Genomic DNA, 26,813 nt, shown 5'->3' on the forward strand with positions numbered 1-26,813 from the left:
GACACAAATGAGAACCCCACTCTGACCATTTTACTTTACCTAGCAGAGCTGGTTGGGCTGTTTTCATGTTATCCAGAGCATAGGTGACTGTAACTGTGCTGCTGGCAACAATTTAATTACTCTTTATTGCCAACGTTTACTGGCACCCGCCATATTCATCGGGTGTTGAGTGTTCGTAAGTTCATCAGTTATTCTGCGCTCTGGCACATTCAGACGAGAGTACTCTGAAATTGGAGTCGATGGCCGGACTGAATTTACAAACACACCCGAAATGGTTACTTGCATAGTGGAGTCTTTTGTAAAGACATGTAGCTAGCTAGCTAGGTAAACAATGAACCATAATCCCAACTCGTGACGTTACTACCCTGCATGAATCTGCAAGATTTCAAAACTCGGTCCTCCAGAAAGTGGAGAGCAACACTTATGCAGTTCTAGTAAGCAATATATATAAAGAAAAAGCCATGTTAGGCAGGAATACTAACGAGCACAAATAGACAGAAGCGTGTTGAAATTCAGACCACTCATATCAGCCAATCATGGCTAGCAGGAAGGTTGCTGGCTTTCTCTATGGCTAAACCAGCTAGGATCGTATTTTATCAATTGTATTCGTATTTACAGATGGCATATAAGATTGTTATTGAGGCAAATTAAAGTTAACATGTTCCAGAAGGCATTTCTACAAAAATGAATTAAAATGAATTAAAAAAAGATTACATTCAAACGACTCTCCTGTGAAGTAGTGACCCACGACATACGTCTAGTTTCCTGAAACAGGTCACATTTAGGCCTATTTAGTTTATTTTTAGTTATTTTATTTTGCTATTTTATTTATATGAAATATATATATAATATATTTGACTCAAGTCAAGTGTGGATCTTGTTATTATAGTTTTTTTGATAAACAATACAGATAAAAAAACTATAATTAACAGTAAGTAGGCGGTTCGAAGCCCAAGGGCTTATTAAAACCAAAAGGCTCAGCCTGGAAGGCTGGTTGGAAGGCTGTTATTAAAACCACTCCACAAAAAAACATGACTAAAAAAATAAAAGGTTTAAAAGGTTTATTAAAACAGATAACAAACACCATAAAGAAAATTCAAATTCAAAACAGGTTTAGCCCCTGGTTCGACCATGATCTAGCAGAGTTAATCCACTTCAAGAACACCATTTGTCAAAAGGCTCAGCACACACACTGACGTTCAAGGCAAATTAGAAATTATGCGCACTCAGGCTATCTGGAAAGCTAAAGTTAGTTACTTTAAGGAGGAGTTCTCTCTCTGTGGGTCTAACCCCAAGATATTCTGGAACACGTGAAAGACCTGGAGAATAAACCCTCCTCCTCACAGCTGCCTATGTCCCTTAACCTTTCTAGCGGGAACCCCTCGACAACATTCCGCTGAAAAGGCACTGTAACTTTCACACATTTACAAGTCCAATAGAGCAAATGAAAGATAAACATCTTGTTAATCTACCCATCGTGTCCGATTAAAAAAAATGCTTTACAGCTAAAGCACCCATATGATTATGTTAGAGTACCGCCAAGTCAAAAAAACACACAGCCATTTTTCCAGCCAAAGACAGGAGTCACAAAAAGCAGAAATATAGATAAAATTCATCACTAACCTTTGATGATCTTCATCAGATGACACTCATAGGACATCATGTTACACAATACATGTGTGTTTTGTTCGATAATGTGCATATTTATATCCAAAAATCTCAGTTTACATTGGCACCTTACATACCTTAATGTTTTGATTCCAAAACATCCAGTGATTTTGCAGAAATACTCACAATAAACATTGATGAAAGATACAAGTGTTATTCACAGAATTTTCACTTTTGGATAAATAGCGTGCCCAATTTCAACTTCCTGCAAGAATATAAGGTATGCATATTATTAGTAGATTTGTATAGAAAATACTCTGAGTTTCTAAAACTGTTTGAATCATATCTGTGAGTATAACAGAACTTATGTAGCAAGCAAAACCCAGAGGACTAACTGTTCAGATTTTTGGCAAACGATATTTCTTAGGAACTTGTTTTCAGTTCATACTGCTTCCACTGGGTGTCACCAGTCTTTGGAATTTGGTTGAGGTTATTCATTTGGGTAATGAAGAAGTAGGCCATCTAGGAACTGCATAACACTGTTGAGAGTTGCGCAAGACGTGAAAAGTAGCTTGGTTTGTTGTGTTCCTGTATTGAACACAAATAGACCCGTCTTCAATTTGATCGATTATTAACGTTTAAAATACCTAAAGTTGTATTACAAAAGTAGTTTGAAATATTTTGGCAAAGTTTATAGGCAACTTTTGAAATATTTTGTATTGACGTTGCGCATTTTGAAAGCTGTTTTTTTCTGGATCAAACGCGCCAACAAAAATGACATTTTGGATATATATGGACGGAATTAATCGAACAAAAGGACCAATTGTGATGTTAATGGGAGAGATTGGAGTGCCAACAAAAGAAGCTCGTCAAAGGTAAGGCATGTTTTATATGTTATTTCTGTGTTTTGTGTAGCGCCTGCAGGGTTGAAATATCTCTTTGTTTACTGTTGTGCTATCCTCAGATAATAGCTTCTTATGCTGTCGCCAAAAAGCCTTTTTAAAATCTGACATGTTGGCTGGATTCACAACGTGAATTGAGTATCTTACGTGTGATTTAATGACAATTTGATTTTTATATAATTTTTTTTTATTTGCCGCACTGCATTTTCTCTGGCTTTTGCCCAAGTGGGACGCAACTGTCCCTTATACCATGAGAAGTTAATGCAAGCACTGTGTCAGATTTTTTAAAAACTTGACAGAAAAGCATAATCTGAGAACGGCGCTCAGAACCCAAAACAGCCAGAGGAATATCCGCCATTTTGGAGTCAACGAAGCTAGAAACAACACCATAAATATTCACTTACCTTTGATGATCTTCATCAGAAGGCACTCCCAGGAAACCCAGTTCGACAATAAATGACTGATTTGTTCCATAAAGTCCCATCATATATGTCCAAATAGCCACTTGTTGTTAGTGTGTTCAGCACAGTAATCCATCTTTATGAGGCGCAAGCATTTCATCCAGACAAAAACTCTAAAAGTTCCGTTACAGTCCTTTAGAAACATGTCAAATGATGTATGGAATCAATCATTAGGATGTTTTTAACATAAAACATCAATAATGTTCCAACCGGAGAATTCCTTTGTCTTCAGAGAAGCACTGGAACAAGAGGTAACTCTGTCGGGAGCGCGCATCATGAGACAAAGGCTCTCTGCCAGACCACTGAGTTCTCATGCGCCCCTCCTTTATAATAGAATCCTCATTCAATTTCAAAAGACGGTTGATATCTAGTGGCAGCCCTAGGAAGTGCAACCTCATCCATATCTCAATGTGTATTCGGTAGGCCAAACTTTGAAAAACTACAAACCTCAGATGTCCCACTTCCTGGTTGGATTGTTCTCAGGTTTTCACCTGCCATATGAGTTCTGTTATACTCACAGACATCATTCAAACAGTTTTAGAAACTTCAGAGTGTTTCCTATCCAATACTAATAATAATATGCATATATTAGCATCTGGGACAGAGTAGGAGGCAGTTCACTCTGGGCACGCTATTCATCCAAAAGTGAAAATGCTGCCCCCTATCCCAAAAAAGGTTAATGTTGATGATATGGTTATGACCGGCAAGGAGCACATGCGTGAGCTCTTTAATTACCACATCATTAAGTCAGGATTCCTATTTGACTCAAACATGCCTCCTTGCCCGTCCCAGCCCTTCTAATTTTACTGGCCCCGATGCTCCTCCATCTTCTTCACCTGCCCCACTACAAAGTTTCTCAATGCAAACGGTCACAGAGTCTGAGGTGCTAAAGGAGCTCATTAATTAGATCCTTTCTTTAAGGTTTCAGCCTCATCGCTAAGCTTTTCTCTCCTCTCTTGGGAGGGGCCCATGGCGTGGAAGGCATCCACTTTGCATCTGTCAGAGTCTATCTAAAAGATAGCGAAGGAGTCAGGCGCAGGACACAGATAAGAGTAACAATCACTGGTTTACTCAATCCAAAACGTAACAAAATCCTGTTCGAAACCAGGACAAAACAGGACTCAAAATACATCACACTGGAATACACGAAAGACAATCACGCACAAAACAGAAAGGGAAACCAGAGAGTTGAATAAGGAACATAATTATGAGAACCAGGTGTGTAAACAGACAAAATAAAAGGAAAAATGAAACATGGATCGGTGGCGGCTAGAAAGCCGGTGATGACGACCGCCGAACGCCGCCCGAACAAGGAGAGGGAACAACTTCGGTGGAAGTTGTGACAGCATCCTTTATTTAAAGGGGGAGGTCAAGCTTATCTGGTTTCCCCTCGGGTTATGGATGTGTCACTGCAACCTTAAAGCTAATACATTATGTCATCATTGCCTTTGATTCTGTTGTGCTGCTATTTTTATTGACTTGGCCAAAGCTTTTCATACGGTAGACCATTCCATTCTAGTGGGTTGGCTAAGGATTATTAGTGTCTCTGATGGGTCTTTGGCCTGGTTTGCTATCTACCTCTCTCAAAGAGTTCAGTGTATAAAGTGAGAACATCTGCGGTCTCAGCCACTGCCTGTCACAAAGGGAGTACCCCAAGGCTCGATCCTAGGCCCCACGCTCTTCTCAATTTGCATAAACAACATAGTTCTCTCATCCATTTATATACAGATGATAGTCATATTCAGCTAGCCCCTCTCCAGATTTTGTGTTGGATGCTCTACAACAAAGTTTTCTTAGTGTCCAACAAGCAAACTACCAAACAGGAGATCCCAGCAGACAGAGTGGGAGGGGTGTCACATTCTGTTAAAGGTCCCCAAAAGACACACATCCATGATGCTTATTTATAAAAACCTCTTAGGCCTCACTCCCCCTATCTGAGATATCTACTGCAGCCCTCATCCTTCACATACAACACCCTTTCTTCCAGTCACATTCTGTTAAAGGTCCCCAAAGCACACATATCCCTGGGTCGCTCGTCTTTTCAGTTTGTTGGAGCTACTGGAACGAGCTGCAACAAACACTCAAACTGGACAGTTTTATCTTCATCTCTACATTCCCACTGATACTGACACTCATACTGACCGTTGTGGCTGCTTTGCATGTAGTATTGTTGTCTCTACCTTCTTGCCCTTTGTGCTGTTGTCTGTGCCCAGTAATGTTTCTACCACGTTTGTTCTGCTACCATGTTGTGCTACTGCAATGTTGTGTTGCTACAATGTTGTTGTCATGTTGTGTTGCTGCCATGTATGTTGCTACAATTGTGTGTTGTGTTGTTTTCTTAGGTCTCTCTTTATGTAGTGTTATGGTGTCTCACTTTACATAGTGTTGGTGGTGTCTCTCTTTATGTGGTGTTGTGGTGTCTCTTGTTGTAATGTCTTAGGTCTCTCTTTATGTAGTGTTGTGGTGTCTCTCTTTATGTGGTGTTGTGGTGTCTCTTGTTGTAATGTCTTAATTTGGGTCCGGTTCATGACAGGGTCCTTTCAATGTTGGTTAATGGAAGGGTCTTGTCAGAGTTGGTTAACTTCTTGGTCTGAGAGAGTTTGCTATCCGATATTAGCCATATTCTTCATTCTTACATTGACTCCACTCCTAAATTCTGACCTCTAACCTCTAGGTTCAGAAGTGGTTGTTTAAGAAGACAGTGCGTGAGCTGCACTACAGTGGTGGTGATGCTGCGTTTCTAGACGAGGCGGTGAAGTATCTGGCAATCAACATCTATGACAAGAACAAGCGAGAACATGCCGGCCGCGTCGCTATCATCCTCACCGCCAGCGCCAATCCCCGGCCTCTCCGCGCAACCGTCAAGCTGCTTCGGAAGAAAGACATTACCACCCTGACGCTGGCGCTGGGTCCGGAGGCTAGCTGGACACAGGTTAATGACATTACGAAGGCCAAGCCTGATAACAGGGCTTACCAGCTGAACAGCGTGTCTGAGCTTCCGGACAACTTTATGGAGGTCACTGACTATCTCTGTACCCTGGGGCTGGAGCCGGAGACCCCCAAGTCCCCGCCCGCCAAGCCTGGCATGGCTAAACTTAGCCTTGGTACCACCACCACCACACAGCCTCCCCTGCTACAGACCATCCCCACCCTGACCTCCACCCTGTCCCAACACCTCCCCAACCCCATACAGCCTACTGGCATGGCCCCCACAACTATTTCTCCCTCTCCTTCCTCTCTCTCCTCCTCTTCCTTCCTCTCTTCCTCTAAATACGTGACATTTATCCTGGAAGGTTCTGACTCGGTTGGGGAGGTGGGATTTAACGCCTCTCTCCTCTTTCTGGAGGAAGTGATATCACAGCTGGCACAGGAAGGGGAGGAGTCCGTGCGTGTTACAGTCATACAATACTCGGAAACTGTCACCGTGGAGATAACGCGCTGGGAAATACGGTGGCAGAGACCCAAGTTGCTAAGGAGACTGCGGGAGATCCGCTGGAGGGGTGGGGACAAGACCAACACGGCTGCAGCAATTGGCCAGACCTACCAGGAAGTGACTACTGATAGGCCCTCCTCCACCCCTACCTCCCCCCAGCTAGTCTTCCTGGTGACAGAGAACCCCCCCACCGACGTGATCACACGTCCCCCCTCCTCCCACACACACACACGGGTGTATCCCATCGGGGTAGGCCCGAAGGTTAGAGAGGTGGACCTGATGCCTCTCAGCTCCCCACAGCGCCCCCTCATGGTGAAGGACTATACCAGCCTTACCTCTCTGGTTACCACTGTGGTTAATATCACCAGAAACTCCCTCTCTCCTCGCTCCCCCACCCTGCCTCCCCCACGACTCACCCCCACACTGGCCCCCAGAGCCACCTTGCCTCCCTCAGGTAAAACACACACACACAAACGCACACACATAGAAACACACACATATACACCGACTTTGTTGAGATGGTGCTGGAGTGGATTAAATAACATAACATTGTAAATACTTACTTACAAGCTCCTAACCAACAATGCAGTTAACATTTTTTTTAAATAAAATGAACAAATAATTAAAGAGCAGCAGTAAATAACAATAGCGAGGCTATATACAGGGGGTACCTGTACAGAGTCAATGTGTGCGGGCACCGGTTAGTCAAGGTGATTGACGTAATATGTAAATGTAGGTAGAGTTAGCTGCGGTCTTACGGGCTCCTGACCAATTCTGCTATTTTGTGTGTTTTCTTACACTGAGCTTAACTTTAATTTTATATAATATTTCCACTATTATTTCTAATGACCGAAAATAGTTTCTGGACATCAGAAAAGCAATCACTAACCTTGATTTGGATGATGAATTCTACTTCAACGAGTTGGCAGCTCTACCCCTAGACAGGCCCTGATCCCTCTAAATAAGAAGTGGCGGCCAAAGAGAGGAAAGCGAGGTGGCAACATGACTTTGGAAAGCATCTAGACCACTATTGTCCTCTGTTCTATTGACGTACAGTCACTAGAAAACAAACTGGAGGAGCTTCGTTCCAGACTATTCTATCAACCTGAACAACTCTAAGATTCTAAGTTTCTCGGATTCGTGGCCGAACATGGATAAAATACATGGATTGGCTTTTCCATGTAAACAACTCTATTTACCAAGAGAGTTTTCATCTATATTTTTCATAGCTGTCTATTTATGCTAAACTACACGTCTCCAAGGTGTACACATCTCAAAAGAGCTGAAATAGTCAAACCACACTACATGGACACTGTGGGGAAGAAGGCACGACAGTGACTTTTCAACCTGAGGCTGAAGAAATTAGACCTTTCCCCGTGGGCCCTCACAATGTTCCACAGAAGCACCATCGAGAACATCACAGCCTGCTATAGTAACTCCAATTCCACTGACCTCAAGTCTCTACAGAGGGTGGTACACTCAGCCAAACGCACCATTGGGTGTTCACTGCTTGCCCTCCAGGACACCTACAACTCCAGGTGTCGCAGGAAAGACAATAAGGTCATCAGGGACGTCAGTCATCTGAGCCATGACCTGTTCTCCCCATTTCCATTAGTCAGACATCGGCAGTATAGGAGCATCATGGCAAAAACTGGAAGATTGGCAAATAGTTTCTACACCCCCAGACCATAAGGCTGTTGAATAGCCACCACTTGTCAGCTACCTGATCTCTAACTCGGACGCTTACAAGAAATCCTACTATGCCCTCAGACAAACCATCAAACAGGAAAAGCGTAAATACAGGACTAAGATTGAATCGTACTACACCGATGCTCATCAGATCTGGCAGGACTTGCAAACTATTACGGACTATAAAGGGAATCCCAGCCATGAGCTGCCCAGTGACACGAGCCTACCAGACGAGTTGAACTACTTCTATGTACGCTTCGAAAACTGAAGCACACATGAGAGCACCAGCTGTTCTGGACGACGGTGTGATCAAGCTCGCCGTAGCCGATGTGAGTAAGCCCTTTACACAGGTCAACATTCAGAAGGCCACAGGGCTAGGCGGATTCCCAGGGCATATTCTCAGAGCATGCGCTGACCAACTGGTAAGTGTCTTCACTGAAATGTTCAACCTGGCCAAGATTGTAATATCTACATGTTTCACCATGGTTCCTGTGCCCAAGAACACCAAGGTAACCTTCCTAAATGACTACCAACCCATAGCACTCACGTCTGTAGCCATGAAGTGCTTTGAAAGGTTGGTCATGGTTCACATCAACACCATCATCCCAGAAACCCTAGAGCCACTCAATTTGCATACCACACCAACAGATCCACAGATTACGCAATCTCTATTGCACTCAACACTGCCCTGTCCCACCTGCACAAAAGGAACACCTACTTGAGAATGCTACAGATCAGAGTTAAACAACATAATGCCCTCAAAGCTGATAACTATGCTAAGGACCCTGGGACTAAACACCTCCCTCTGCAACTGGATTCAGGATTTCCTGATGGGCCACACCCAGGTGGTGAGGGTAGACAACAACCCATCCGCAACACTGATCCTCAAAATTATGGCTCCTCAGGGGTGTGTGCTTAGTCCCTTCCTGTATCCTTGTTCACCCATGACTGCGTGTCCAAGCACAACTCCAACACCATCATTAAGTTTGCAGACAACACAACGGTGGTAGGCCTGATCACCGACAACGATGAGACAGCCTATAGGGAGGAGATCAGAGACCTGGCAGTGTGGTTCCAGGACAACAACATCTCCCTCAACTTGATCAAGACAAAGCAGATGATCGTGGACTACAGGAAAAGGAGGGCCGAGCACGCCCCCATTCTCATCGAAGGGGCTGTAGTGGAGCAGATTGAGAGCTTTAAGTTCCTTGGTGTCCACATCACCAGCAAACTATCATGGTTCAAACACGCCAAGACAGTCATGAAGAGGGCACGACAATGTGTGTTCCTCCTCAGGAGACTGAAAAGATTTGGCATGGGTCCTCAGATTCTCAAAATGTTAAACAGCTGCACCATTGAGGCACCCTAACTGGTTGAATCACCACCTGGATTGGCAACTGCAAGACATTACAGAGGGTAGTGCATACAGTCCACTAGATCACTGAGGCCAAGCTTCCTGCCATCCAGGACCTCTATACCAGGAGGTGTCAAAAGAAGGCCCTAAAAATTGCCAAAGACTCCCGCCACCTAGTCATATACTGTTCTCTCTGATACTGCACGGCAAGCGGTACCGGAGAGCCAAGTCTAGGTCCAGAAGGCTTCTTAAGACTGCTGAACAGCTAATCAAATGGCAGACTAGACTATTTGCATTGACCTCCCCTTTTTTTACACTGCTGCTACTCGCTGTTTATTATCTATACGTAGTAACTTTAACCCTACCTACATGTACAGTACATATTACCTAAATTACCTCACTTTCTAGGGAGTTTTTCCTAGCCACCGTGCTTCTACACCTACATTGCTTGCTGTTTGGCGTTTTAGGCTGGGTTTCTGTACAGCACTTTGAGATATCAGCTGATGTACGAAGGGCTATATAAATACATTTGATTTGACTAACCTGTACCCCTGCACATTGACATATTGACTCTTTAGTTTATTTAGTACATCTTTTTCTTAACACTTATCTTTCTTAAAACTGCTTTGTTGGTTAAGGGATTGTACATAAGAATTTCACGGTAAGTTGTATTAGGCGCATGTGACAAATAAAATTAGATTTGATACACCCACACACCACACCCACATTTGTGAATATAGATGAGGTCTGGTGAATTCCCCTACTACTCTGTGATTGGTTGATATCCTGTGACCTCTGACCCAGTGCCATGCAGGAAGCCGATGGATGTCCTGTTCCTGCTGAGAGGCAGGAATAGGGCGGGGCCAGAGACTGACGGGCAGCCAGAGGGCGGGACAGAATTTGAAGACATGAAGACGTTTGTCAAAGCCTTCATCAACAGCGCTGATATCGGTACGCCTGCTGGCCAATCAGAACACAGTTTTCACTGAACCACCTTACTAGTAAGATCTGTGTTCTGATTGGGTGGTTCTAAAAGTAGCTACTTCGCTCCTGTAGTCCTCCGCAAGATCTCACTGAACCACCCAATCACAACACAAATCTCACTGAACCACCCAATCCCAACACAGCTCTTACTGAACCATCCAATCACAACATAGCTCTTACTGAACTACCCAACATTAACATCAAAAAGTAACATAAAGTAAAATAACACATTGCTGAAGGCAGAGAACGATGGTCTGTAAGAGACTGGAAATATAATTCCCCGGGGGATGTGTTTTCAGGTCGGAACGAGACTCAGGTGGGTGTGGTTACATACGGAGAGACCAGTAGTGTGGGCGTGGCCTGGAGTGAGGAGCAGGACAGGACACACCTGCTGACCCTGGTGGACCAGCTGACCAGTCCGACACACACACACACCGCACTGGGTAATACACACACACACACCACTGGGTAATACAAACAGACAAACACACACACACACACACCACTGGGTAATACACACACCACTGGGTAATACGCATACCATTGAGTAATACACACACACACACACACACATACACATACACACACACCACTGGGTAATACACACAACACTAGGTAATACGCATACCACTGGGTAATACACACGCACACACACACCACTGGGTAATACGCACACACACACAATCCCTACGTCATCAGAGCGCAACGTATGTTTGTTGTTGTTGAGCTGAAACCTGAACTAGTGACCTCGGTTTAACAGCTGACAGTGTTTTATATACTTTTTATTTTATTTTGGAACCTGAGGCTCTGTTGGGCTAAATGCTGTGAGCACTGCTATCTGTCCCGGGATCCTGCCAGATTCTGTATAGGGGGAGAGACGCGAAAGCCCAGCTAGCCAAGCTGGCTCGGCGGTCTCAGATAGAGGCCGCTATTGAATGTTTCCAGCGTTGCAGGAGCTGTGTTTACTTTGCTTTGTTCCAGGACAATGTGGGCCACGCTGATTTTCAATGTAGCAACTGTTTGCTTGCGGAGGAATACAGGAGCGAAGTAGCTACTTTTAGCAAGCAAGTAACAAACCTACAAAAGCTACTGGGGAACCCACGCCCACCTTCTTTTTATTTTACTTCCACTCCAGTAGCCCGACGCCGCTCTGGTCTGGTGGAAGTTTCACCGTTGTGGTGGCTTTCCACAGCCGACTTCCCGGTGCTAGGCAGGGTTCCATCCCCGAAGGGGTCTCCCCTCTTCCCTGGAGAACGGACCTGTTCTTGACCCAACCAGCCATGGAGTTACGTCACTCGCCGTGGAAGTCTAAGAAGGCGTCCTTTGGCAATAGGGGTCTCCATGGAGATATTGAGCCCGGAACTGACAGCGGTTGCATTAAGCAGAAGTGGATCTAAAATTCCATGTATAACACTTGTATCTTTGATCAACGTTTATTATGAGTATTTATTTGAATTGATGTGGGTGTCTTCAAAATCACTGGATGTTTTTGGAACTACTGAACATAACGCGCCAATGTATACTGAGGTTGTTTGATATAAATACGAACTTTACCGAACAAAACATACATGTATTGTGTAACATGAAGTCATCTGATAAAGATTATCAAAGGTTAGTGATTAATGTTATCTCTATTTCAGATTTTTGTGACTCCTCTCTTTGGCTGGAAAAACGACTGTGTATTTCTGTGACTTGGCGGTGACCTAACATAATCGTTTGTGGTGCTTTCGCCGTAAAGCCTATTTGAAATCGAGCACTGCGGTGGGATTAACAAGACGTGTATCTTTAAAATGGTGTGAAATACTTGACAATCTGGATGGAAAATTACTGAGGATAAAAGCAGACGATATTGCCACTCCTATTTGCCACATCTTCAATTTAAGCCTACTAGAAAGTACGTGCCCTCAGGCCTGGAGGGAAGCTAAAGTCATTCCTCTACCCACTAGACTACCCTGGGGCCTAGTGGTTAGAGCGTTGGACTAGTAACCGGAAGGTTGCAAGTTCAAACCCCCGAGCTGACAAGGTACAAATCTGTCATTCTGCCCCTGAACAGGCAGTTGACCCACTGTTCATAGGCCGTCATTGAAAATAAGAATTTGTTCTTAACTGACTTGCCTAGTTAAAAAAATAACAAATAGTAAAGCCCCCTTTACTGGCTCAAATAGCTGACCAAACAGCCTGTTACCAACCCTTAGTAAACTTCTGGAAAAAATGGTGTTTGACCAGATACATTACAATGCTATGTCACAGTAAACAAATTGACATCAGAATTTCAACATGCTTATAGGGAAGGACACTCAACAAGCACTGCACTTACAAAAATGACTGATGATTGGCTGAGAGAAATTGATGGCAAAATGATTGTGTGGGCTGTCCTGTTAGACTTCAGTGCAGCTTTTGACATTATCAATCACAGTCTGCTGCTGGAAAAACGTTTATGTTTTGGCTTTACACCCCCTGCTATAATGTGGATGAAGAGTTACTTGTCTAACAGAACACAGAGGGTGTTCTTTAATGGAAACATCTCAAGTATAATCCAGTTAGAATCAGGAATTCCCCAGGGTAGCTATTTAGGCCCCTTTTCTATTTTTACGAACAACATGCCACTGACCGAGTAAGGCCAGAGTGTCTATGTATGCGGATGACTCATCACTATACACGTTGGCTACTACAGCGACTGAATTGCAACACTCAACAATGAGCTGCAGTTGGTTTCAGAGCGGGTGGCAAGGAATAAGTTTGCACTAAATATTTCTAAAACTAAAAGCATTGCATTTGGAACAAAACACTCACTAAACCATAAACCTCAACTATATCTTCTAATAAAAAATGTGGATATTGTGCAAGTTAAGATGACTAAACTGCTTGGAGTAACCCTAGACTGTAAACTGTCATGGTCAAAACATACTGATGCAGTAGTAGCTAAGATGGGGGGGAAGTCTGTATATAATAAAGCGATGCTCTGCCTTCTAAACAACACTATCAACACGGCAGGTCTTACAGGCCCTAGATTTGTCGCACCTTGACTACAGTTCAGTTGTGTGGTCAGGTGCCACAAAGAGGGACTTACAGCAGGAAAATTGCAATTGACTCAGAACAGGGCAGTACGGCTGGCCCTTGGATGTACACAGAGAGCTAATATTAATAATATGCATGTCAATCACTCCTGGCTCAAAGTAGAGGAGATATTGACTTCATCACTACTTTTAGTTATGAAAGATATTGTCATGTTGAATGCACAGAGCTGTCTGTCTACCCGACAAGACATGCCACAAGAGGTCTCTTCACAGTCCCAAAGTCCAAAACACATGCATACACACACACACACACACACACACACACACACACACACACACACACACACACACACACACACACACACACGATAACATATGCACTATACTTACACATGGATTTAGTACTGTAGATATATATGCATCTTGACTTACTCCACATTTTGTTGTGTTACAGCCTGAATTCAAATGGATAAACAACACAAATGGTCCTTTTGTTCGATTAATTCCGTCAATATATATCCAAAATGTCAGTACACCCCATAATGACAAAGTTATATATTTTTTATATATTTTTAAATACCCTGAGCCCAGGTGGCTCCAATCACTAACGACCGGAGGGGCCGTGACACTATACACAGCCAATCTGTAAATAGCACACCCAACTACCTCATCCCCATATTGTTACTTATCCTCTTGCTCTTTTGCACCCCAGTATCTCTACTTGCACATCATCATCTGCACATCTATTACTCCAGTGTTAATGCTAAATGGTAATTATTTCGCCATCATGGCCTATTTATTGCCTTACCTCCCTACTCTTCTACATTTGCACACACTGTACTTAGATTTTTTCTATTGTGTTATTGTCTGTACGTTTTTTTATGTGTCACTCTGTGTTGTTGTTTCAGTCGCACTGATTTGCTTTATCTTGGCCAGGTCAAAGTTGTAAATGAGAACTTGTTCTCAACTAATTTACCTGGTTAAATAAAGGTGAAATAAAATAAAATAATGCCAGCCTGCTAATACAGCTAAACAGATCCAACTGAAAATCCCTTGGAGGGGGAAATGCTGTGGAGCTACCACTGAACATGTGGCCTATCTAACTGAAAATCCCTTGGAGGGGGAAACCCTGTGGAGATACCACTGAACATGTGGACTATCTAACTGAAAATCCCTTAGAGGGGGAAACCCTGTGGAGCTACCACTGAACATGTGGACTATCTAACTGAAAATCCCTTGGAGGGAGAAACCCTGTAGAGCTACCACTGAACATGTGGACAATCTAACTGAAAATCCCTTGGAGGGGGAAACCCTGTGGAGCTACCACTGAACATGTGGACTATCTAACTGAAAATCCCTTGGAGGGGGAAACCCTGTGGAGCTACCACAGAACATGTGGACTATCTAACTGAAAATCCCTTGGAGGGGGAAACCCTGTGGAGCTACCACAGAACATGTGGACTATCTAACTGAAAATCCATATTGGCGTACAAAATTCAAAATCCAGGACCCATATAACAAACTAGTAGCCTAGTAAATAGATAGGCTATATGTATTTCAAGTTTTGCAATCCCATAGGCAGCACGGTTAGAGCCATTTCATTGTTAGGTAATAAACTTTGATTAGATTTTTAATATACAGTCGCATTTAACGGATGAACAGTTGATATTTTACATTGAAGTAGTGCATTCGGAAAGTATTCAGACCCCTTGACTTTTTACACATTGTGTTACGTTGCGGCCTAATTCTGAAATGGATTAAATGTTTTTTTCCCTCATCAGTCTACACACAATACCTTATAATGACAAAACTAAAACAGGTTTACCATTTTTGCAAATGTAAAAATAAAAAAAACTGAGATATCACATTTACATAAGTATTTATACACTTTATTCAGTGCTTTGTTGAAGCAACGTAGGCAGCAATTACAGCCTCAAGTCTTCTTGGGTATTATGCTACAAGCACACTTGGGATTTTCTCACATTCTTCTCTGCAGATCCTTTCAAGCTCTGTCAGGTTGGAAGGGGAGTGTTTTCAGGTCTCTCCAGAGATGTTAGATCGGGTTCAAGTCCAAGCTCTGGCTGGGCCACACAAGGACATTCAGAGACTTGTCCGGAAGCCACTCCTGCGTTGTCTTGGCTGTGTGCTTACGGTTGTTGTCCTGTTGGAAGGTGAACATTCACCCCAGTCTGAGGTCCTGAGCACTCTGGAGCAGGTTTTTATCAAAGACCTCTCTGTACTTTGCTCTGTTTGTCTTTCCTTCAATCCTGACTAGTCTCCCAGTCCCTGCCTCTGAAAAACATCTCCACAGCATGATGTTGCCATCACCATGTTTCACCGTTGAGATGGTACCAGGTTTCCTCCAGCTGGGACGTTTGGCATTCAGGCCAAATACTTCAATCTTGGTTTCACCAAACCAGAGAATCTTGTTTCTCATGGTCTGAGAGTCCAAGCGACTGTCATGTGCCTTTTACTGAGGAGTGGCTTCCATCTGACCACTTTACCATAAAGGCCAGATTGGTGGAGTGCAGAGATGGTTGTCTTTCTGGAAGACGGGCAGTCCATTATATTGCGGTTGGGAGAAAAGTCAATGCAAAACATTGTTGAATTCACAAGTTCTGCTGACAGGTCCATGACAATTTGACCTTGTTTTCTCTTTCTAAAACTGATAGTCCTGTCCCAGAGATAAATGCATAAATGACTGCTAAAGATTAAAACAATCTGCCAACACAGTAAATAGACCATGCCAGGTAACACACACTGTGCTGGGTAACACACACACATGCACCGTACAGGATAACATACACACATCACACTGGGTAACGCACACACATCCCGCTGGGTAACACACACACATTGCGCTGGGTAACACACACACATTGCGCTGGGTAACACACACACATTGCGCTGGGTAACACACACACATTGCGCTGGGTAACACACACACATTGCGCTGGGTAACACACACACATCGCGCTGGGTAACACACACACATTGCGCTGGGTAACACACACACCGTATCATCTGATGGTCTCTCTTTCTCTGTGATCAGGTGCTGCGTTGCGATTTGCTGTCCAAACATCCATCTCTCCGTCTAGTGGGGGCAGAGTGGGTGTGGCCAAGGTGGTGGTTATGCTGGTGATTGACAGGTCGACTGACCAACTACAGGAGGCAACTAATGAGGCGCTGACCGCAGGTTAGTGATGACATCAGAAGGAGGACCACAGGTTAGAGGTGACATGAGGAGGGCAGGAGGTTAGTGGTGACATCCTAAGGAGGGCAGGAGTTTAGTGGTGACATCATAACAAGGACAGGTTCGTGGTGACATCATAAGGAGGGCAGGAGGTTAGTGGTGACATCATAACAAGGACAGGTTAGTGGTGACATCATAACGAGGGCAGGAGTTTAGTGGTGACATCATAACAAGGACAGGTTTGTGGTGACATCATAAGGAGGACAGGAGGTTAGTGGTGACATCATAACGAGGACAGGTTAGTGGTGACATCATAAGGAGGGCAGCATATTAGTACTGACATCATAAGGATGTGATTTGCGATTTGCTGTCCAAACATCCATCTCTCCGTCTAGTGGGGGCAGAGTGGGTGACGACATAAGGATGGCAGCAGGTCAGTGGTGACATCATAAGGAGGACCACAGGTTAGTGGTGGCATCATAAGGAGGACCGCAGGTTAATGGTGACATCATAATGATGATAGCAGGTTAATAGTGACATCATAGCGAGAACTGCAGGTTAGTTGTGACATCATAACGAGGACTTCAGGTTAGCAATGACATCATAACAACCACCACAGTTTAGTAATGGACATCATAACTCTGCCAACAGGCATGTCAGTTTTCCCCATCGGCATCGGGCCCGGTTACGACAGAGCTGAACTGAGCCTGCTTGGTTCCAATGGCGACCAGGACAACACACTCCACCTTAACAGCATGGAGGAGCTGATGATGCTGTTAACACTGGACAAGAGCTACACAGACAAACTCTGTAGAGGTATAGTACTGGACCAGAGCTACCTGGAGAGATTATGATATTGATGATGATGAAGATGATGACGATTGTGATGGTGATTATGATGGTGGTGATGGTGATTATGGTGGTGATGATGATGATGGTGGTGATGATGATGATATTGATGAAGATGACATTGATGATGATGACGGTGGTGATGATGATGCTGGTGATGATGGTGATGCTGATGATATTGATGAAGATGACATTGATGATGATGACTGTGGTGATGATGATGCTGGTGATGATGGTGATGCTGATGATATTGATGAAGATGATGATGGTAATGATGAAGATGATGATGATGATGGTAATGATGGTGGTGATGATGGTGATGATGATGGTGGTGATGGTGATGGTAATGATGATGATTTTGATGATGATGGTGATGATGATTTTGGTGATGATGATGATGGTAATGATGATGATTCTAGTGATGATGAGAGTGATGATTATGAAGATTGTGATGATGTGTATTCTTCCTCAGCTGGTCCTCCTGGAGTGTGTGTTGATGATGATGGGAACGAGAGGAAGGTGAGTGTGTGTTGACTTGCTGATGTGTTGATGTGACAACCATCATTTAACTACTGAACTACTGAATTCAATTAACTGCCCAGTGTTTCCATATTTGGATGAAGTATGATCTATAATTACTTTCAATATGAGTAAAATAGTTTTCCTTCCAAAAAAATGTAATTAGCATGGTGAAAAGCAGCATTTCTGTGTTCAAATCAAATTGTATTGGTCGCATACACATGTTGGAATGGTGTGTGTGCGTAGCGTACCTCAAATATATTATTTGAATAAGATAATACGAACTTTTAAAAGTGCGATTTTCATTGGACAGTTACTTTAACTATTGTTTTCCTTGACCAGTCTGAATGTTCAGCACTAACTTTGTGTGTAGCCTGGTGAGTCGTGGCTGCTTCCTGACAGATGTCATTCGGTGCTGTGCCACCCAAGCGGAGCCGTGACTGTTCAGAACCACAAGGTGAACTGTGATCGTCTGGAGCCGCCAGCCTAATATATTATAGTATATTACATTATATTATGGCATATTACGTTATACCATATTATAATATATTTTAGTATATTCAAGCATGTTATGTTATATTATAGTATATTACATTATAGTATATGAAAGTCTATTGTATTTCATTATATTACATTATAGTATAATAAAGTATATTATATTATAGTATTAAAGTACTGTATATTATAGTATATTACAGTATAGTTTATTGAAGTATATTATTTTCTATTATATTTTAGTATATTACATTATAGTATATTAAAGTCTATTGTATTTTATTATATTACGTTATGGTATATTAAAATACTGTATATTATAGTATATTACATTATAGTATATTAAAGTACCCTATTTTATGTTATATTATAGTACAGTATATTATAGTATATTAAGAGTATATTATGTTATATTCGATTATCCAGGTGAACTGTGATCGACTGGAGCCCCCAGCCTGCAGTAACCACATGAGTCCTCTCAGAGTTCAGGATAACTGTGGCTGCCACTGGGACTGCCCTTGTTAGTACAAACACTAAGTACACACACATTAAGCACACTCACACAGACACAAACACACACTCACACACATTATAGCACACTCACACACACATTAAGCACACTCACAATAAACATACACAAACATATTAGATGCACTCACATCTGAGTAAGCATCTGTAACACCCTCCCTCCCTCCCTCCCTCCCTCCAGGTGTCTGTATGGGTAGCTCCACCAACCACGTGGTGAGGTTTGATGGCGTGGCTCTAAGGCTGGAAGGGGAGGGGCTATGTTCCTACACCCTGCTGACGGTTGCCGGGGACACGGGAGGTTCAGAGGTCACGCTGCACAGCGGAACTTGCCCACGGTCATCCAATCAGAACGAAGTCTGCATGAAGGTCATGGAATTTACGCATGGGCAAAGTACTGTACTGCTGAAAGAGGACATGACGGTAGGACCTAGGGGGGTGTACTGACTGTGTGAACTATGACTGGGGGTGTACTCTGAGTATGTGTACTGACTGTGTGTACTATGAGTGTGTGTACTAAGTGTGTGTACTAAGAGTGTGTGTACTGAGTGTGTGTACTAAGAGTGTGTGCACTGAGTGTGTGTACTAAGAGTGTGTGCACTGAGTGTGTGCACTGAGTGTGTGTACTAAGAGTGTGTGTACTAAGAGTGTGTGTACTAAGAGTGTGTGTACTAAGAGTGTGTGTACTGAGTGTGTGTACTGAGTGTGTGTACTAAGAGTGTGTGTACTAAGAGTGTGTGTACTGAGTGTGTGTACTGAGTGTGTGTACTAAGAGTGTGTGTACTAAGAGTGTGTGTACTAAGAGTGTGTGTACTAAGAGTGTGTGTACTAAGAGTGTGTGTACTAAGAGTGTGTGTACTAAGAGTGTGTGTACTATGAGTGTGTGTACTATGAGTGTGTGTACTAAGAGTGTGTGTACTATGAGTGTGTGTACTATGAGTGTGTGTACTGAGTGTGTGTACTGAGTGTGTGTACTAAGAGTGTGTGTACTAAGAGTGTGTGTACTGAGTGTGTGTACTGAGTGTGTGTACTAAGAGTGTGTGTACTGAGTGTGTGTACTAAGAGTGTGTGTACTATGAGTGTGTGTACTATGAGTGTGTGTACTATGAGTGTGTGTACTGAGTGTGTGTACTGAGTATGTGTACTGAGTGTGTGTACTAAGAGTGTGTGCACTGAGTGTGTGTACTGAGTATGTGTACTGAGTGTGTGTACTAAGAGTGTGTGCACTGAGTGTGTGTACTAAGAGTGTGTGTACTGAGTATGTGTACTGAGTGTGTGTACTGAGTATGTGTGTACTATGAGTGTGTGTACTATGAGTGTGTGTACTATGAGTGTGTGTACTATGAGTGTGTGTACTGAGTGTGTGTACTGAGTGTGTGTACTGAGTGTGTGTACTGAGTGTGTGTACTGAGTGTGTGTACTAAGAGTGTGTGTACTATGAGTGTGTGTACTATGAGTGTGTGTACTATGAGTGTGTGTACTAAGAGTGTGTGTACTGAGTGTGTGTACTAAGAGTGTGTGTACTGAGTGTGTGTACTGAGTGTGTACTATGAGTATGTGTACTATGAGTATGTGTACTAACAGTGTGTGTACTAAGAGAGTGTGTACTATGAGTATGTGTACTATGAGTATGTGTACTAAGAGTGTGTGTACTATGAGTGTGTGTACTATGAGAGTGTGTACTATGAGTATGTGCACTATAAGTGTGTATACTATGAGTGTGTGTGTGTGTGTGTGTGTGTGTGTGTGTGTGTGTGTGTGTGTGTGTGTGTGTGTGTGTGTGTGTGTGTCTAGGTGACAGTAGATGGAGCCCCTGTCTCCCTCCCATTCCGCTCCAGTCTGGTGGAGGTGATGCGTTATGGAGGAGTGATGTTTCAGCTGAGATCCGTGGAACACGGCTACATCCTGGCATTTACCCCTCAGAAAAACGAGTTCACCATCACACTCACCTCCTCCACTATCCACCACACCTCTGGAGTCTGTGGTACACACTCACAGATAAACACATAGTAAACACGCACACACACACATTAATGAAGTCATTTGTGTGTGTGTGTGTGTGTGTGTGTGTGTGTGTGTGTGTGTGTGTGTGTGTGTGTGTGTGTGTGTGTGTGTGTGTGTGTGTGTGTGTGTGTGTGTGTGTGAATGAATTAATGAATGAACAAATTTACGAAATTCTTTTCGTGTCAATTCGCCAATTGGCATCCCGTCCCTTATGGGATTAATTGACACATAAACATACAATTCACTATGGTAATTAAATAATATTATTCTCTGTGTGTGTCAGGGTGGTGTGGCGAGGAGAGGGTTAATTATCTCTCTCTGAGGAATGGCAGTTCGACTTCTGACTCAGCTCTTCTCGTCTCCGATTGGATGGTATCGAGCGGCGACGGTGTGTGTGTCCCGCGGCATGCCCCAGTGTGTGTGTACGGAGCGTCGAGGGCGTGTGAGGTGCTGCGCTCCGAGGTGTTCTCCTCCTGTCACACACATGTTCCCATCATGCCTTTCATTTTGCGCTGCCAAAAGGAAGCATGTCAGGAGACAGACGTCTGTGATGTAATTTCCTCCTATACACATCTCTGCCGACAGAGAGGACTCTGTGTCCACTGGAGAAGCACAAACCTTTGCCGTAAGTCTGTGTCCTGTTCTGTTCTGAGGACACCTGTATATAAATCTGTGTGTTTTGTTATGTTCTGACAACACCTGTATATAAATATGTGTGTTTTGTTCTGAAGAGACGTGTATTTAGCTTTGATTCCTGTCTCGGATCAGTGTTCTCTTTGTTTTATACGTTGTAGCACCTTTGGTGCGAGAAATGCACTTTACAAATACCTTTATTACTACTATTATTATTACTATTTGACATTAATATCATTAATTATTATTAATATTGTGTATGATTATTGTTGATGATGATGAAGATTATGATTATTTATTATGATTAGTATGATTAAATATGATTATTATGATTAATATGATTATTATTGTGTGTAGCCATGCAGTGCCCCAGCTCCATGGAGTATGATGCATGTCGGACCGGGTGTGTGGAGGACTGCAGCAGCATTGGCCTGTCGCCTGGCAACTCAGGGGTTCTTAGTGGTAATGGGAGTGTGTGTATCACCAAGCCAACAGAAGGGTGTTTTTGTCCAGGGAACACGGTGCCGCTGGGGGGAGAGTGTGTGTCACCTGACGCCTGCAACCAGTGTATCGACCAGCACGGACACACACACCCGGTGAGACAACACACAACCACATAACCACACTCACACACAGATAGCTAAAGGTGTTTACCAGGACACAGACTCTGTTCAAGCAGATAAACTCAACGTGCCAATTTCTCATCCCTCTGACTCTCTGCTTCTCTCAACATGCCAGTTTTTAAAATGTCACCTTTATTTAACCAGGTAGGCCAGTTGAGAACAAGTTCTCATTTACAACTGCGACCTGGCCAAGATAAAGCAAAGCAGTGTGACACAAACTACAACACAGAGTTACAGATGGAATAAACAAATGTACAGTCAATAACACAATAGAAAAAGTGTGCAAATGGTGTAAGGAGGTATGGGAATAAATAGGCCATAGTAGCAAAGTATTTACAATTTAGCAAATTATCACTGGTGTGATAAATGTGCAGATAATGATGTGCAAGTAGAAATACTGGTGTGCAAAAGAGCAAAAAAGTTAATATTAACAATATGGGGTGGGGTAGGTAGTTGGATGGGCTGTTTACAGATGGGCTGTTTACAGATGCAGCGATCGTTAAGCTGCTCAGATAGCTGATGCTTAAAGTTAGTGAGGGAGGTAAGAGTCTCAAGCTTCAGCGATTTTTGCAATTCGTTCCAGTCATTGGCAGCAGAGAACTGGAAGGAAAGGCGGCCAAAGTAAGAATTGGCTTTGGGGGTGACAAGTGAGATATACCTGCTGGAGCACGTGCTACGGGTGGGTGCTGCTATGGTGACCAGTGAGCTGAGATAAGGCGGGGCTTGACCTAGCAGAGACTTGTAGATGACCTGGAGCCAGTGGGTTTGGCGACAAGCATGAAGCGAGGGCACGCCAACGAGAGCATTCAGGTCGCAGTGGTGGGTAGTATATGGGGCTTTGGTGACTAAACAGATGGCACTGTGAAAGCCTGCATCCAATTTGTTGAGTAGAGTGTTGGAGGCTATTTTGTAAATGACATCGCCGAAGTCGAGGATCGGTAGAATAGTCCATTTTACAAGGGTATGTTTGGCAGCATGAGAGAAGTATGCTTTGTTGTGAAATATGAAGCCGATTCTAGATTACATTTTTGATTGGAGATGCTTAATGTGAGTCTGGGAGGAGAGTTTACAGTCTAACCAGACACCTAGGTATTTGCAGTTGTCCACATATTCTAAGTCAGAACTGTCCAGAGTAGTGATGCTGGATGGACGGGCAGGTGCGGGCAGCGATCGGTTGAAGAGCATGCATTTAGTTTTACTTGCATTTAAGAGCAGTTGGAGGCCATGGAAGGAGAGTTGTATGGCATTGAAATGAGTCTGGATGTTAGTTAACACAGTGTCCAAACAGTGTTTTTGTTAACCACTTGCAGGCGCCTGAGGATGAAAAGGCGGAACTGCAGATAGACCCCGTCTCCATTATCAAGGGAGTTGAGGGAGAGGAGATGTATTTAAGAGCAGTTGTAGGCCACAGATGGAGAGTTGTATGGCATTGAAGCTCATCTGGAGGTTAGTTAACACAGGAGGAGTAGGATAAGGGTATGGCTAAAGGATATAAGAACTTATTGTCTAGTGCGTTGGGGACACAGAATAAAAGGAGCAGATTTCTGGGTGTGGTAGGATAGATTCAAGGCATAATGTACAGATAGGGGTATGGTAGGGCATGGGTACAGTGGAGGTAAACCTAGGCATTGAGTGACAATAAGAGAGGTTGCATTTCTGGACAAACTAGTTATGCTGGGTGAGGTCACCGCATGTGTGAGAGGTGGGGCAAAAGTCGTATCTGAGGCATGTTGAGTGGGACTCCACAGTAAACTAAAACAATTATAACTATCCTAAACAACAGTATACAAGGCATACTGACATTAGAGTGAGACATAAAGCGAGGCATTGTTACGGCAGATTTCCTCCTCTTCGTCTGAAGAGGAGGTGTAGCAGGGATCGGACCAAAACGCAGCGTGGTAAGTGTCCATGACGATTTTAATAAGAAAAGCCTGAACACTATGAAATACAAAACAAATAAACAATAACGTGAAATAAACCAAACCGAAACAGTCCCGTGTGGCACAAACACTGACACAGGAAACAAACACCCACAAACCAATAGTGAAACCCAGGCTACCTAAATATGGTTCTCAATCAGGGACAACGATAAACAGATCCCTGATTGAGAACCATATTTAGGTAGCCTGGGTTTCACTATTGGTTTGTGGGTGATTGAGAACCATATCAGGCCAAACACAGAAATAGAAAAACATAGAAACACAAAACATAGACTGCCCACCCCAACTCACGCGCTGACCATACTAAAAAAAGACAAAACAAAGGAAACAAAGGTCAGAACGTGACAGGCATGAAGCAATCACAGGTGTTGATTAGCTAAGACAACAACGGGTAAGACAACATCAGCTAAGACAACAACAGGTAAAATGGCAATGAATGGGCAGAGAGGGTCAGTTAACTACACACAGGGTCTGAGTTCGAGCCTGGGGGCGACAGATAAACAAAATAAACTAAAATGGAGTACCGTGATTAATGAACAGTCCAGCAGGCATCAGCTATGTAGCCAAGTGATCATAGGGTCCAGTGAACAACAGTAGATGAAACAGGGAAGCTGCTAGGTAGTCGTTACCACGCTAGCAAGCAGGAGATACGGTGTACAAAAATAGTTAGCAGGCCAGGGCAAGTAAAAGCATCTTCATCGACGTCTGGCAAAGGCCGGTTTAGGGTGCATGGAATTACGTCAGCAGACCATTCGTGATGGAACGGCGCTGCTCCGTGTCGTCAAAGGGTCCAGGCCAGTTGACAAAAGAGCTATGTAGCTGGAGTAATTTTGTTTGCTATCCGGGAGATGCGCCTGGCTCGAGGCTAACTGTTGCTAGCTTCAGGACAAGGGCATTAGCCACTATAGCCACTCGGTAGCAGCAAGCTAGCAGCAATGATCCAATGCAAAAGTCCAGAGCTTACGGCAAGAATCCAGTGGTAGTGGATAATGGATAAAACTTGCCAGTCTGCACAACGCGTAATCAACCCTGAGCATACCGGACTCCACTACAACACCTGATTCCTGCCGTAAGCCCTGGATCATTACTCCTGATCATTGCAGCTACTTAGCTGCTATCAAGTGGCCCAGCCCCAAAGCTAGCCTTGAGCCAGGCCCATCTCCCAGCCTGATCAGTGGACCCTATGATCACTCGGCTACACAGCTGATGCTTCACGGACTCTTCACTAACACGACTATAATAGTCGTTGTAGTGGAGTCCGGTATGCTCAGGGTTGATTACGCGTTGTGCAGACTGGCAAGTTTTATCCATTATCCACTACCACTGGATTCTTCACGGACTCTTCACTAACACGACTATAATAGTCGTTGTAGTGGAGTCCGGTATGCTCAGGGTTGATTACGCGTTGTGCAGACTGGCAAGTTTTATCCATTATCCACTACCACTGGATTCTTCACGGACTCTTCACTAACACGACTATAATAGTCGTTGTAGTGGAGTCCGGTATGCTCAGGGTTGATTACGCGTTGTGCAGACTGGCAAGTTTTATCCATTATCCACTACCACTGGATTCTTCACGGACTCTTCACTAACACGACTATAATAGTCGTTGTAGTGGAGTCCGGTATGCTCAGGGTTGATTACGCGTTGTGCAGACTGGCAAGTTTTATCCATTATCCACTACCACTGGATTCTTCACGGACTCTTCACTAACACGACTATAATAGTCGTTGTAGTGGAGTCCGGTATGCTCAGGGTTGATTACGCGTTGTGCAGACTGGCAAGTTTTATCCATTATCCACTACCACTGGATTCTTCACGGACTCTTCACTAACACGACTATAATAGTCGTTGTAGTGGAGTCCGGTATGCTCAGGGTTGATTACGCGTTGTGCAGACTGGCAAGTTTTATCCATTATCCACTACCACTGGATTCTTCACGGACTCTTCACTAACACGACTATAATAGTCGTTGTAGTGGAGTCCGGTATGCTCAGGGTTGATTACGCGTTGTGCAGACTGGCAAGTTTTATCCATTATCCACTACCACTGGATTCTTCACGGACTCTTCACTAACACGACTATAATAGTCGTTGTAGTGGAGTCCGGTATGCTCAGGGTTGATTACGCGTTGTGCAGACTGGCAAGTTTTATCCATTATCCACTACCACTTGATTCTTCACGGACTCTTCACTAACACGACTATAATAGTCGTTGTAGTGGAGTCCGGTATGCTCAGGGTTGATTACGCGTTGTGCAGACTGGCAAGTTTTATCCATTATCCACTACCACTGGATTCTTCACGGACTCTTCACTAACACGACTATAATAGTCGTTGTAGTGGAGTCCGGTATGCTCAGGGTTGATTACGCGTTGTGCAGACTGGCAAGTTTTATCCATTATCCACTACCACTGGATTCTTCACGGACTCTTCACTAACACGACTATAATAGTCGTTGTAGTGGAGTCCGGTATGCTCAGGGTTGATTACGCGTTGTGCAGACTGGCAAGTTTTATCCATTATCCACTACCACTGGATTCTTCACGGACTCTTCACTAACACGACTATAATAGTCGTTGTAGT

At 43.7% G+C, this 26,813-nt stretch overlaps 1 protein-coding gene across 1 annotated transcript in view; it reads left to right on the forward strand.

Moving 5' to 3' along the window:
* vwf (von Willebrand factor) overlaps nt 1–26,813 on the forward strand; it is a 169,092-nt gene that overhangs the window by 72,451 nt on the left and 69,828 nt on the right. Inside the window, exons 29-40 of the mRNA XM_031801117.1 lie at nt 5,646–6,858; nt 10,252–10,398; nt 10,731–10,874; nt 16,501–16,644; nt 17,293–17,457; nt 17,963–18,009; nt 18,383–18,466; nt 18,931–19,024; nt 19,214–19,452; nt 20,824–21,013; nt 21,317–21,658; nt 22,024–22,262. Of these exons, the coding sequence (XP_031656977.1) occupies nt 5,646–6,858; nt 10,252–10,398; nt 10,731–10,874; nt 16,501–16,644; nt 17,293–17,457; nt 17,963–18,009; nt 18,383–18,466; nt 18,931–19,024; nt 19,214–19,452; nt 20,824–21,013; nt 21,317–21,658; nt 22,024–22,262 (3,048 nt within the window). The remainder of the gene's footprint in view (nt 1–5,645; nt 6,859–10,251; nt 10,399–10,730; nt 10,875–16,500; nt 16,645–17,292; nt 17,458–17,962; nt 18,010–18,382; nt 18,467–18,930; nt 19,025–19,213; nt 19,453–20,823; nt 21,014–21,316; nt 21,659–22,023; nt 22,263–26,813) is intronic.

Source organism: Oncorhynchus kisutch, linkage group LG22 (genome assembly GCF_002021735.2).
Source record: "Oncorhynchus kisutch isolate 150728-3 linkage group LG22, Okis_V2, whole genome shotgun sequence".
In the NCBI taxonomy this organism is placed as follows: Eukaryota; Metazoa; Chordata; class Actinopteri; order Salmoniformes; family Salmonidae; genus Oncorhynchus; species Oncorhynchus kisutch.